General features: G+C 26.6%; 1 protein-coding gene across 2 annotated transcripts; it reads right to left on the bottom strand.

Annotated features, from left to right (window-relative positions):
• Nucleotides 1-390: 390 nt before the first annotated feature.
• Usp7 (Ubiquitin-specific protease 7) lies at nucleotides 391-11003 on the bottom strand. 2 transcript variants are annotated; one of them, XM_089221949.1, is made up of 23 exons: nucleotides 10590-11003; nucleotides 9138-9257; nucleotides 8338-8522; nucleotides 8015-8230; nucleotides 7387-7530; nucleotides 7120-7305; nucleotides 6969-7049; nucleotides 6809-6899; nucleotides 5759-5951; nucleotides 5531-5684; nucleotides 5269-5466; nucleotides 4941-5162; nucleotides 4583-4874; nucleotides 4397-4521; nucleotides 4238-4326; nucleotides 4007-4174; nucleotides 3783-3948; nucleotides 3578-3717; nucleotides 3407-3502; nucleotides 3202-3325; nucleotides 3058-3129; nucleotides 2889-2979; nucleotides 391-1298 (listed from the first exon to the last, which is right to left on the bottom strand). In XM_089221949.1, the coding sequence occupies exons 1-23, from the start codon at nucleotides 10651-10653 to the stop codon at nucleotides 1195-1197; spliced, it is 3321 nt and encodes a 1106-aa protein (XP_089078075.1). In that variant the 5' UTR covers nucleotides 10654-11003; the 3' UTR covers nucleotides 391-1194. The 2 variants fall into 2 exon arrangements, with proteins under 2 accessions (XP_089078075.1, XP_089078076.1); XM_089221950.1 differs by having other exon boundaries at nucleotides 3783-3945; nucleotides 10590-11002.
• Nucleotides 11004-11453: the final 450 nt, after the last annotated feature.

Raw genomic sequence — 11453 nt, forward strand, 5'->3', positions numbered from 1 at the left:
GACGGATTTTTAAAGAAGGTATTCATATTTTCACTTTCTTTAGTTTAATATTGGAAAAAAATAAAGTTAAAATATAATTAACAGCGAATTCCAGGTATTCAGTAAAGATTCAGTTCATAGCAAAACAATATTGGATTTTTAATTTTTAAAATGTACTTATGCAATATGTAATTAAATAACCTACAAACATTTTAACAGTTTATATTTGGTTATATAGTTAGTGTACATTACAAACTTAAATAAATAAATATTAATTTCAATTTATTACTGGGAAGGACGAGAAATAAAAACAATTCTGTTGGCTAACAATGATTTGTCATTTTAATTCTATATGTAATTTTGTTAGTAATATCACTAATAAAATTTAAAAATAAATGAACAAAAAAAATATATAAAAACAAATAATTGAATTTATTTACACAATTACATTGCCTTTGAAAAATAAATTAACATTCTGAAACTAAATTTTAAAATGATGTAATAAATAGGTCTAATTAGTGAAGGTTAACAAAATATGTTACACCCAACAGTTAAGGATTTACATTGTAATGGTGGCAGCAATAATATATCAATTGAAACTATATGTTAAAAGTAAATTTTTGGTCGACTATATTTTAAGTATTATATTAAGTCAAATTATTTTTAAAATCCAATTTAAAAATAAATGCCAAAATACTAATAACACAGAAATTAAATCAATACTTAATTTGCAAAAAGAGTACAATTGCATAGTCTTGAATCTTGATGCAAATCTGTCACTTAAACACACTTACTAAATGTTAAAGACTGTTATATTCAACATGTATACATATTAATATTATAATAAAATAATTAGCAACATTGAATATTATTATGAATGTCTGAGTGAAGTTTTTATAAATATACTTTACAGTAAAATTGAGTTTGTAAATATACCACATATATATTTTGTATTTAATATGAATATAGTATAAACAATAAAGTACTATGATCCGTAGAATAAAAAATACAAATATAGTAAATACCCTTTAAAACATTTAAAAATTGTTTTAAAATCAAGCAGAATTATACATAAAATAGAATAGCAATTTTAATCAAACGCAAAAACACACATAGGTAAAAAGGTTTATCACCAGTATATCATTTTGACATTATTATCACACACTCGTTTAAGTTAAAAAATATTCAAGATATTTATTGTGTATGAATAAATTTTCAATTATAGATTTTAATAGCTTTTTCTAAATAATTTAACCGTGTGCGTTTAGTCTTATTTGGATGTTCCATACCCAACCATGGTCGTTGGCCTTGTCCTTGAGCTGAAATTTATTAACAATAAATTAAGAAAATAATATTTACAATAAATTTATTTATATTAAGACATTAATTTTTCCATATAAACAAAGAATAATTTTACAATTTGAAAAAAAAATCTTTTAGTTTCATACATAAGATGATTTTATAAACATGCTTACCAACATTTTTTCCTTTAATAATATTTATTTGAACTCTCATTTTTAGAATTTTTAAGTACAATATTTTCAAATTCCTGATATTTTTTATACCACTTAAGGAGTGTTTTTCATAATGATATTTATTTTTATTTTTAAAATAAGAACCCATTATTTTTATTGTAAATTAGTTAGTGGAAAATTTTCTCAAAAATGTTCATGTATTTAAATCAAAATTATACAGTTATACATAAAACTTTCAATTTTTCTCCTTAATATTTTACTCATACTAGCCGATTTTGGCATAGATACCTTGTTAGTCAATTTGTTAAGAAATATTGAAGTATAATAAATTTAGGTTATTAGTTATTAATTCAATTCATCAAATAATATACTAAAAATGACTAAATTTACTATACTCCATATTATACTACTATATTGATAATAGTGATGAGTGCATGAAAAAAGTTGTTACAGATTCTGAAAACAACTTAAATAATATGCATCAAGTATATGAAAATAAATTTCAACGAAGGATGTAAGTTGATCAGTGCTTGACCAACCAGACGCCTGTCTAGTTAGGTCTGATAAGGACTTTTGTCCCAATGGACATTATGTGTAGTCAACATGCAATGAGTGTTGAACTCACACAAGCATCACTTTATTATTCTAACAGTATGACTAACTTAATTTTTCTAAGACATAATTAATATAAAATTCAATAAGTAATTGGATGCTATATGATGTGGTTTACCAGCAACTGACAGATTTATACATGGACGTGTGATCTTTAATAGATGCTGTTTAATTTATTGTAATTGGTTAACAAAGTTTAAATCTTTATCACAATGCTTCAACATTTTGTTAAAGTATGGTCTTAAAAGCTAAATAATTCGCAATATTACAGTTTATTCTACATTTTTCCATGGGACTCGTGCAGTCACACACTCAATATGTTGGAAAGACTTTTATTTAATCATAAGTAGTGATAAATCAACTACCAAATTATTAATAAAAATGTTTTGGAAAACAATGAATATGTCAAATGTAACAACAAATAAGTATAGGAGTAAGATGGATTTATAAATTGGAGAGGGACAAATTAAAGTTTTACAATATGAGTTTTACATTGCAAAAAAAAAAAGGGTGTCAAACAGTTTTTATATACAACATAAGTGATTTTTTAGCTGAGGCCAATCGTTAAAAGTGAAATTTACGACTTAACTGATTTATCAATTGAAGCGATGAAAATTAGTTATCACGCGTAGACACTCTTTTATATAGATATTTCAAATACTACTTAAGATCAAGTTCAACATCAAACCGTCTAACTTGTTGAAAAAGCAAATTTTTCACTAATTGTTCTTTTATATTAGATTATATCATTCTTAATCTATGTATGTTACAGTTCTTACATAACCCTTCAGTTTATTATTTAAATAATTTTATAAAACTTACAAGTAGGAGTTGCTTTAAAATCTTGTAAACTCATAACATGAGTATCAGTAATAAAATTTGCTCTTACTCCTTGGCAAATTGCAAATTTATACTAAAATAAAACATAGTACATTTAAACAAAGTAAAAATACCATTTTTTTTTTTTTAATGTTCAATAAAATTAACTCACTTTCTCCAGCTCTTTATCTGGAATACCAGTCTTGTTAACTATTCGCTCTTTTACATCTGCTAAAGTCTCTTCCTAAATAAAAAAATACATTAGTTTATTTATTATATGTATACTTCAATATTAATTAAATGGGCCTTTACTTACATGTACAATTTTAATAAGAAAGGGAGTACCAAAAGTGGAATATACTTCTTTTGAAAAATGATTAACAGGAACTAATAATTCATTTTCATTAAGTTCCAATTCGTCTTTTGGTACTTCTTCTACTCTGTACGCCAAAATAAAAAACAATAACAAATAATCAAACAATATTATAGATATAAAATTGTAAATTTATTTAATAATTTACCTATAGTATTTTGCTGGGAAAACTGTTGCAATGTCAGGCATTTTCACTCCAGGATTGAACCATTTACTTATTTTAGCTGACATAATTTCTAGTGTTCTAAAATATTTATTATTTTACTATTTTTATCCACAATATTATGAAAGGTAATATTATTGTTTTCAAATAACAAACCGAAATTTTCCAGATCCTTCAGGTGATAATTCTACGCTGTCGTGTAATACTTCATAAAAATGAGTACATGAGGTATCATTCTTATTAAGATATAAAATTATTTCTCTTTCATCTTTTAATTTGGGACCACACCAAATGATCTGCAAAATATTTTTAAATATATTTAACAAAAAAAGTCTTAATATTAAACAAATTTTGAACTTACTTTAACAGGCTTCTTGCTTTCTAACTCATCAACTGGCATGTGCATTTCCTGATAGAAGAATTTTTTAGGGTATCGTTTTCCATAACTGTTATTTGTTATGAGGTCTCTAATTGGTCCATTATAAGAGTTTTTAATTGGATCACCCGGGCATTCTTTTTGACCACTACTAAAACAAGAAATATGAAATATCGAAGAATACAAGGATATACAAATTTTGAACATACTTTACACTAAAATATATCTGTAATTTGCGTTGATCAACAGATACTCTTTCAGCAACAGCTTGTAACATATCGTGGTACAACATCCACATAGGTAATCCCAAGGTAAATCCAGGATCGTTAGGAATAAGTTTATCACAAAATGTTATATACACTTGAGAACAAATATTTCTAAATGAATAAAAATAATGTAATTTTATGTAATTTTGTTTTTTTATCATTAATTCTACTCACTTGAAATGTTCCGTAACAGAAAGATATTTTTTTACAAGCTCTTCTTTTTGATAGATTAATATCTCTCCATAAGTAGAGGTCTGAATTATCTTTATGTAAAAATATATATGTTATAATGTATAATTCTTAAGAAAAAACATGTAAAATTAAAATTCATACTTCACAAATTGGATCATCAAGTTTAGTTATCTTTTCTATTTCATTTTTGTTAGTTTCTTTATAAATTGCAAGTTTTGTATCTTCGTCAAAACCAGCCCGTTTATTCATGATGTTAATAAGAGAATCTTTAAAATAAATACAATTATTTGGTTGGTATAATTGATTTTTTCTATAATAAAAATTTACCTAATGACGTTTCGAAGTTTGCAAAATGGTAACCACAATAAACTAACAGCCTCTCTTCTGGTATAAACAGTTTGAAAAAAATCAAGGACTGATTACTTCTATCAAAAGGTATCAATGAACGAACACCTGGCTCAACTAATTCTAACCAAATATTCCATGTAGTTGATGAACTATCATGTAAATCTTGAATAGTTTTTAATGCATTTGCTTCTTCATCAAGAAACATAGGTCTTAAAGATTCATTTTTACTAGAAATAAGTGGCCAAATTCTAATTTGATTTGGTTGATATTTCTAAACAAAATAAAAACATTATAAGTTTTGAATACATTAATTGAAAAGTATTTTAAATTTACTTACAAAAGTTTCTGCTAATAATTGATGGACTTCTTGTAAAGTATTGGTTTTTTTTACTTTAACTGTTCGGAAGGTAGGTTGTTCCACATCAAACAAGTCTATCCCTAAATAACTATCAAAACAATCTTCCAAAAAAACTTGTATATTGGTATATATATGCAAATCATTCCGCTCTTTTCTTCTTATTGTTTCAATACGTTTTTCATCTTGCAATCGTTCTACCAACTAAACACATACAAAATCATCAACATAATACCCTAAATATAGCATATTACATTATATTCATTAACTAATTTTCATTAGATAATCATTAATTAATACTTTTACTAACCTCTTTTGGTATATCATTAATAGTAACTTCCTGTAACACATTTTTTAATTCGGAATCACGAATATAAACCAACATATATGCATTTGTACATTGCTTTATTGGCATCATATTCTCATCTCCATCATTGCCACCAAAATTATGTTCTATAGCTTCTTCTTTAGGGCATCTTGAGACAACATCATCATCAAATTTACACCACTAATGAAAACAAAATAAACATTTGATATTATTTAATAAATTAAATATTTAATTGTAAATCTACCTTTCCGTCGCCTTTAGGATTAATGAAAACCACATAATGTCCACCATGATTATCCCCACTATGAACAAGAACTGCATGCAATATGTAATCAGCTGGGGTATCTTCTTTTACTTTTAAATACTGATCCAAATTAATTTTATCATAAAACTCAAATCTAAAACAACAATGTTTGAAATAATAACAATACAATATTTTCAACAAAAATATAAATAATAACGTTGAATTTACCTATCATTGAATTTAACAGAACTGTCTGTAACTGGGTCGTATTGAAATCGCATAAGGTGTAAATAAAAAACAGGAGGAAATGATGCAAATATAACTCCCTTTTCAGCATCTTGTAAACCATATTCTCCAGCATCATATCTGTTATCACCATCCAGTATTTCGACTTGAATATAATCTTTGAATGATTCATAAACTTCAAAAAAATAAAAAATAGTTTAGGTATATAAATCATACATTAATAAAATTGAGCTTTAATAGTTCTTGTCTATTAGTATAAGGTTTATGCCGCAACGTTTCCCAACCTTTTCTCCTCCCGGCACACTAGTCTTAAGCGATATTATGCAGTAGCACACTTGAAACAGACTTAATAATAGTATATATATTTTTTATATTAGGGCATTTCATATTAATACAAAAAGTGACTAGTAAACTACAAATAAATAATTAAAAATAGTGTTTATTTTGGTAAGGAAAACTTGTGTGACTTCATATTTGAATTAATTATAAATATGAAATTTATTGATATTAAAAAACATAGACATTGCATTATGATCATGTTATGTTAATGTTAAATATCAAACTCTGGTCCTAGTGAGAAATTTCACACTGGTATCCACTGTATTCGAATAGTTTACAAGCACACCCTCATATAAGCAGAGTAAGAAAATAGTTTAAATTATCTTAAATTACTATCAAAATTATAAGTAACCTTATTAATAATCATAATATATTGCGGCACACTTGTTGAGAAACGCTGGTCTAAGTTACTTTAAGTTGATAATTATAAATAATAATATCATATAAACAAAATTGATTAAGTTTGACTCAAAGTATCTACAATGTAATATATGTAATAGTAACTAGTCCAGAACTTGGAACTTTTAGCAACCTATGGTAATAAATTTTTATTTAAACAACTTTAGTTCACATACATTCATCTATTTGTGTAATATCTAAGATTTATGCGCCTAGATTGTCAGTCAAGCATTACATTTGAATCATATGCAGCTGTGAAATAAGCCTAAAAGGAGATAATTTTATATAGCTTACTGTTTTTTTTTCCTTTTATATTTAGCTGAATGTCATAAAATGTTTCAGTTCGCTTTGATGTATAATCCACATTTTTACAATTTATATATGACTGAAATAAGTATAATTAAAGTTTACATATAATATTTTTTAAATGTATAGAAAAGTTTATTTAACTTACAATCATTTTACCCTCAAATAACTTAGGTATAGTTCCTTCAACACAAGTGCCTTTCATTTTATTTTCCAATTTATCGAGCAACTTAAATAAATAAATCAGAAAAATTTAATAAAAATTTTAAATATCTTTTGATTAGAAATATTATACATACAACTCTTAAAAATTCTTGAACATCATGTTGCATAAATGAATCTAGTGTTTCCCATCCAAAACTTTTAGTTAATTTTTTTGTTCCAACAGGTTTATCATAAAATTGAAGCTCATGGAATACTCTTTGTAATGCTAATGCAACACTTTTATTACTATCATCGCTTTCAGTAGGCATTTTATATACAGCCTAAAAAATTGTATTTATAATTAAGTGTAATACCATATAAGATAAATATTAAATAATTATAAATTTGAAGATTATATTTACCTTGCGTAGTTGATTAGTGAAATATAACGCTTGTAAAAGTGAGTTCATATAGCATGTGGCACCTTGGTTTTTAAGACCTACATATCCAGTATGTTTTTTAGAATCCCAACTTACACCATGCGGTGCATCAGCAGTTACAGATACCTATTAAAGGTGAGTTTACTATTATTAGTATAGTTTTATAAATAAAAAAAGATGTATTAAGATTTATAAGTTTAAAACTAACAAAAAATATCTGGTTTGTAAACAGTAAATATTTATAGTTTATATGACAGGAGAAATTAGCCATTAGTTTTTACGATATACCCTATGAAAATCATAAATAAGATTCTATATTATGTAACATTAGATTATGGATTCATCAATATTTTCATAAACATAATCTAAATCATAAGAAATTAAGAATGCAAATAGTTATTGAATAATTATTAGATTCTCTGAATACATTAATGGGACGATTTGAACTATAAAGTGTAGACATTTATTTACACTAAGTAGTATATTAGTACATATTTACTTTTATAAGTAATACAGAACAAATTTAAACATTTGATTCTAATAAATAAAAACATAAGCAAAGTAAAAATAGTAAAATATTTGATAAATATAAATAGTATACTAAACTCACTTCAAATATAACTGTATCATTTTTAATAAATCCTTTGGCTTCATCTATTATGTCTTCCCAAGACATGAAAAAACTAAATCCCCAATCATTTTCTTTTGGGTAAAACAGATGTTGAATTTTACGTTCGACATTAGCGATACCCTCTTTTTGGGATATAACACGAAGTTCAGCACTTGCATTAACACTCCAGGAATTATTCTCTGAATCACCATTACACTAATTAAAAAATAAAAGTGATTATGGATTTGTTGTAACAACTATAATTATAATAAATAAATATCAATACTACTGATTGTGAATAAGAAAGAAACAAATTTACATACTTGAAGGAAAAAACCAACAGAAGGTTGAGCAGGTTTAGCAGATCGATTGTCTTGGCTAACTCTATGCATTATCATTATTTTCCACGGAAGATCGCGGACGTAACAAGGAGGTGATAGTCTTTGTTCCTTAGATTTACTAAAATTTTCAATTTCAAATCTAAATGTTGCTTCTGGCCGTGCATTGTCTAAAAATAAAATAGGTAATCATAACTTTAGAATGCAAGTAGTCAGTAGACTAATTAAAATTCACAAATTTACAATACAATTATATTTTATTAATAATATTTAATTAAAATTGTTTTCTGTATAAGCAATAAGATAGTTAAAAAAACACTGTTAATATTATTTAATTATGTGGGAAGAGCATAAATTAAGAATAGAAAGGACAAAAATCAAAGAATTTTTAAGTTCTATTTTACAATAGGATACCTACAACTGAATTCATAATCAATAATTTTCCTAGCCAGCTAAAATTAACATAATAAAACAATTTTGATCACAACCAATTGTAAGAAACAAAAGCTACCAAAAGAGTTGATAAAAACTGATTTAATTGATGGTTGTGGTATGACAGAACCTATCAAAAATTGGTTGCCACTTGAGGTTACTCTTGATATAACGATAGTCGTCAAAGAAATTAAAATTAAAAACTATAATGTTAGATACTTAATGTTTTGTCACTAAGACAAATTGTTATGTAGGTAAACGTTTTACCCACATTTTACTGAATTAAGTGTCAAATTATTAACAAAAAATTTATAAATAATTAATAAATAATAATTACTACTAGTATTAGTTACCTTCTTCCATATCTACATCATTAGAAATAATCGGCATTGCTTCAGGTCCTACTAGATCATCAATGATTGGCATCACCTGAGTGTCTCCCAACATCAAAGGTGATACTTCATTGGTTAGCGCTAAAAATAAACATTGTTAATCAAATTACTTATGTTTTATCACGATTTATTAAATAAATATTATATAATAATAAAAGTTTAAAATTAGGTAGAATACTGCAATACTTTTCTTCATATTACTTATCAGATCTTATCAAATATCAATCTTAAAATACAATAGTAGTAATATAGTTTATAGAAGTATAAACTAGGTAAGCTTCAAATTTATTAAAAATAAGTACCTATCTTAATAAAATTAATTCCTCATCAATAATAAAATCATTTGATTCAGGTTAAATATTTGTAAAAAAATAAAAAAAGGTAGATAGGTGTTGTTTTTGTTTTAATAATAATTTATATTATTTTAATATCTAATAAAAATATGGATGTACCTATATTATGAAAACAAGTCTATAGTATTTGAGATTTAAGAACTTTAATTAAACACCATAAATATTGTTAAAATAATATCATATTGAAATACATTTTAATAAGTATGATGTATTAAGTTCTTATATATTATATATATATATATATATATATATATATATATATATATATATATATATATTATCATTTTAGACATTCAAGAAGATTTAATATAAAATATGTTGTAGATATAAACATCTCATTTACAAAAACTCATTTCTATTAAGTTATCACAATGATAACAGACAAAAATAAGTCATTATGATTTAACATATGATTGAAAATCCTACAATTAATGAAAATGGATTTCAATTTTAAATGCTTTTCTAAATTCCAAAATGTAGTTCGGTTTTTCATAATTAAAGAAAAGCAGCTGATCAATAGGCACATACACTGTAACAGAAATGGATTTTTTAATTTCAGATTTTATTCTATAAAATGGGGAATCTTAAATTAATGATTATAAGGGCTCAAAAATTTAATTTAGTTAAAAGAGAAAAAGAAATACTGATAACAAGCAATTGAAATAATTAATACTAAAATGATGACTGCCTAGTAGCTACCTACTGGAAATTGAGTGTTTAAATCATTTATGATAGGTAGGTTATCAATTTAACATAAACCAAGAGTCATTTTATTTTGTCTGTAAATACGAAACTTGTAACACATTAGCTTGAAATGCGTCGTTTCGATTGTCAATCAACATTCTAACAGAACGAAAAGTTCCCTAACTCCCAGAAAATGGATTTAACGGCGGAGAGAATTTTATTATTATTGACACGAGACGACTAACCGAAACGAGTAGAGGATATAATGTCATAGAAATTACCGGGGACTTACAAAATAGCTAGATAATGAGCGACATATGAACAAGTAAATAAACAAATTATAGTATCTGCTGGACAAACGGCTGCGATTTCATACCTTCAGTGATGTCCATTTCTTCCGGAACGTCATTCTGACTGTCCCGTTCAACCATGTGGTTCATAATACGGGGCAAAGGACTCGTTTTTGACTTTCTGTTCTTGTTTCGTTTGCCAAATAGCGTGACGCTGCGTTTGTGTTCCGATTTTTTGTCGGCCAAAACGAACTTGACTGGCTTGCTCAGTGTACGCCCAATTTCTGCGACCGTCAGTCACAACGGCACGTGCGTCGAATGTTGTACACAATGATTTTCCGGAAGGTGAGGAGCGTCAATAACAAAACTCCAAAATATAGACCATTAAATACCGCGGACACCGCGATATGCAGTTCCAATTTCGCGTCGGTAACGACGGCGGCGGACGTTCATTCACGTTACACGGATTCGGTGCGAAAACGGAATAACAAACAAGATGGCCGTATGCGAGCACCGAAACCGTGCCATACATCATGTCGGTCGTGCGGATGGCGCAGTGCGCCCCAAAATAACTATGATAAGGATAACAACTGGTAGGGTTATTCCGCGGACGCTGGACGGTGGACCATGGATGTGCGAAAGCGAAATTATGAGATCAGCAAGTACCAACACTAGGAAGATACAAACGTATGATGAACATTTTAACATTTTCGACCAGCTGACGGTTGTTTTGGTTTCTTCAACCTCAACCATATGTTACAACTTACGACCACGACTAAAGATAATATATATAGGTATAGGTATTAGGTTCTATATATTGTATTATTGTACATCTTTATTCTTTAATCGTAGTTACCCTTACACAGTTACCCTTACAACTACTCCACAGACATGTCCACATTTTAATCTGAAATAAAAACATCCGGGAAGGTTTTTTAAATATTGGAAAA

The sequence above is a fragment of the Diuraphis noxia genome, unplaced genomic scaffold (genome assembly GCF_037042655.1).
Source record: "Diuraphis noxia isolate RWA-SAM2 unplaced genomic scaffold, SU_Dnox_SAM2 contig0003, whole genome shotgun sequence".
In the NCBI taxonomy this organism is placed as follows: domain Eukaryota; kingdom Metazoa; phylum Arthropoda; class Insecta; order Hemiptera; family Aphididae; genus Diuraphis; species Diuraphis noxia.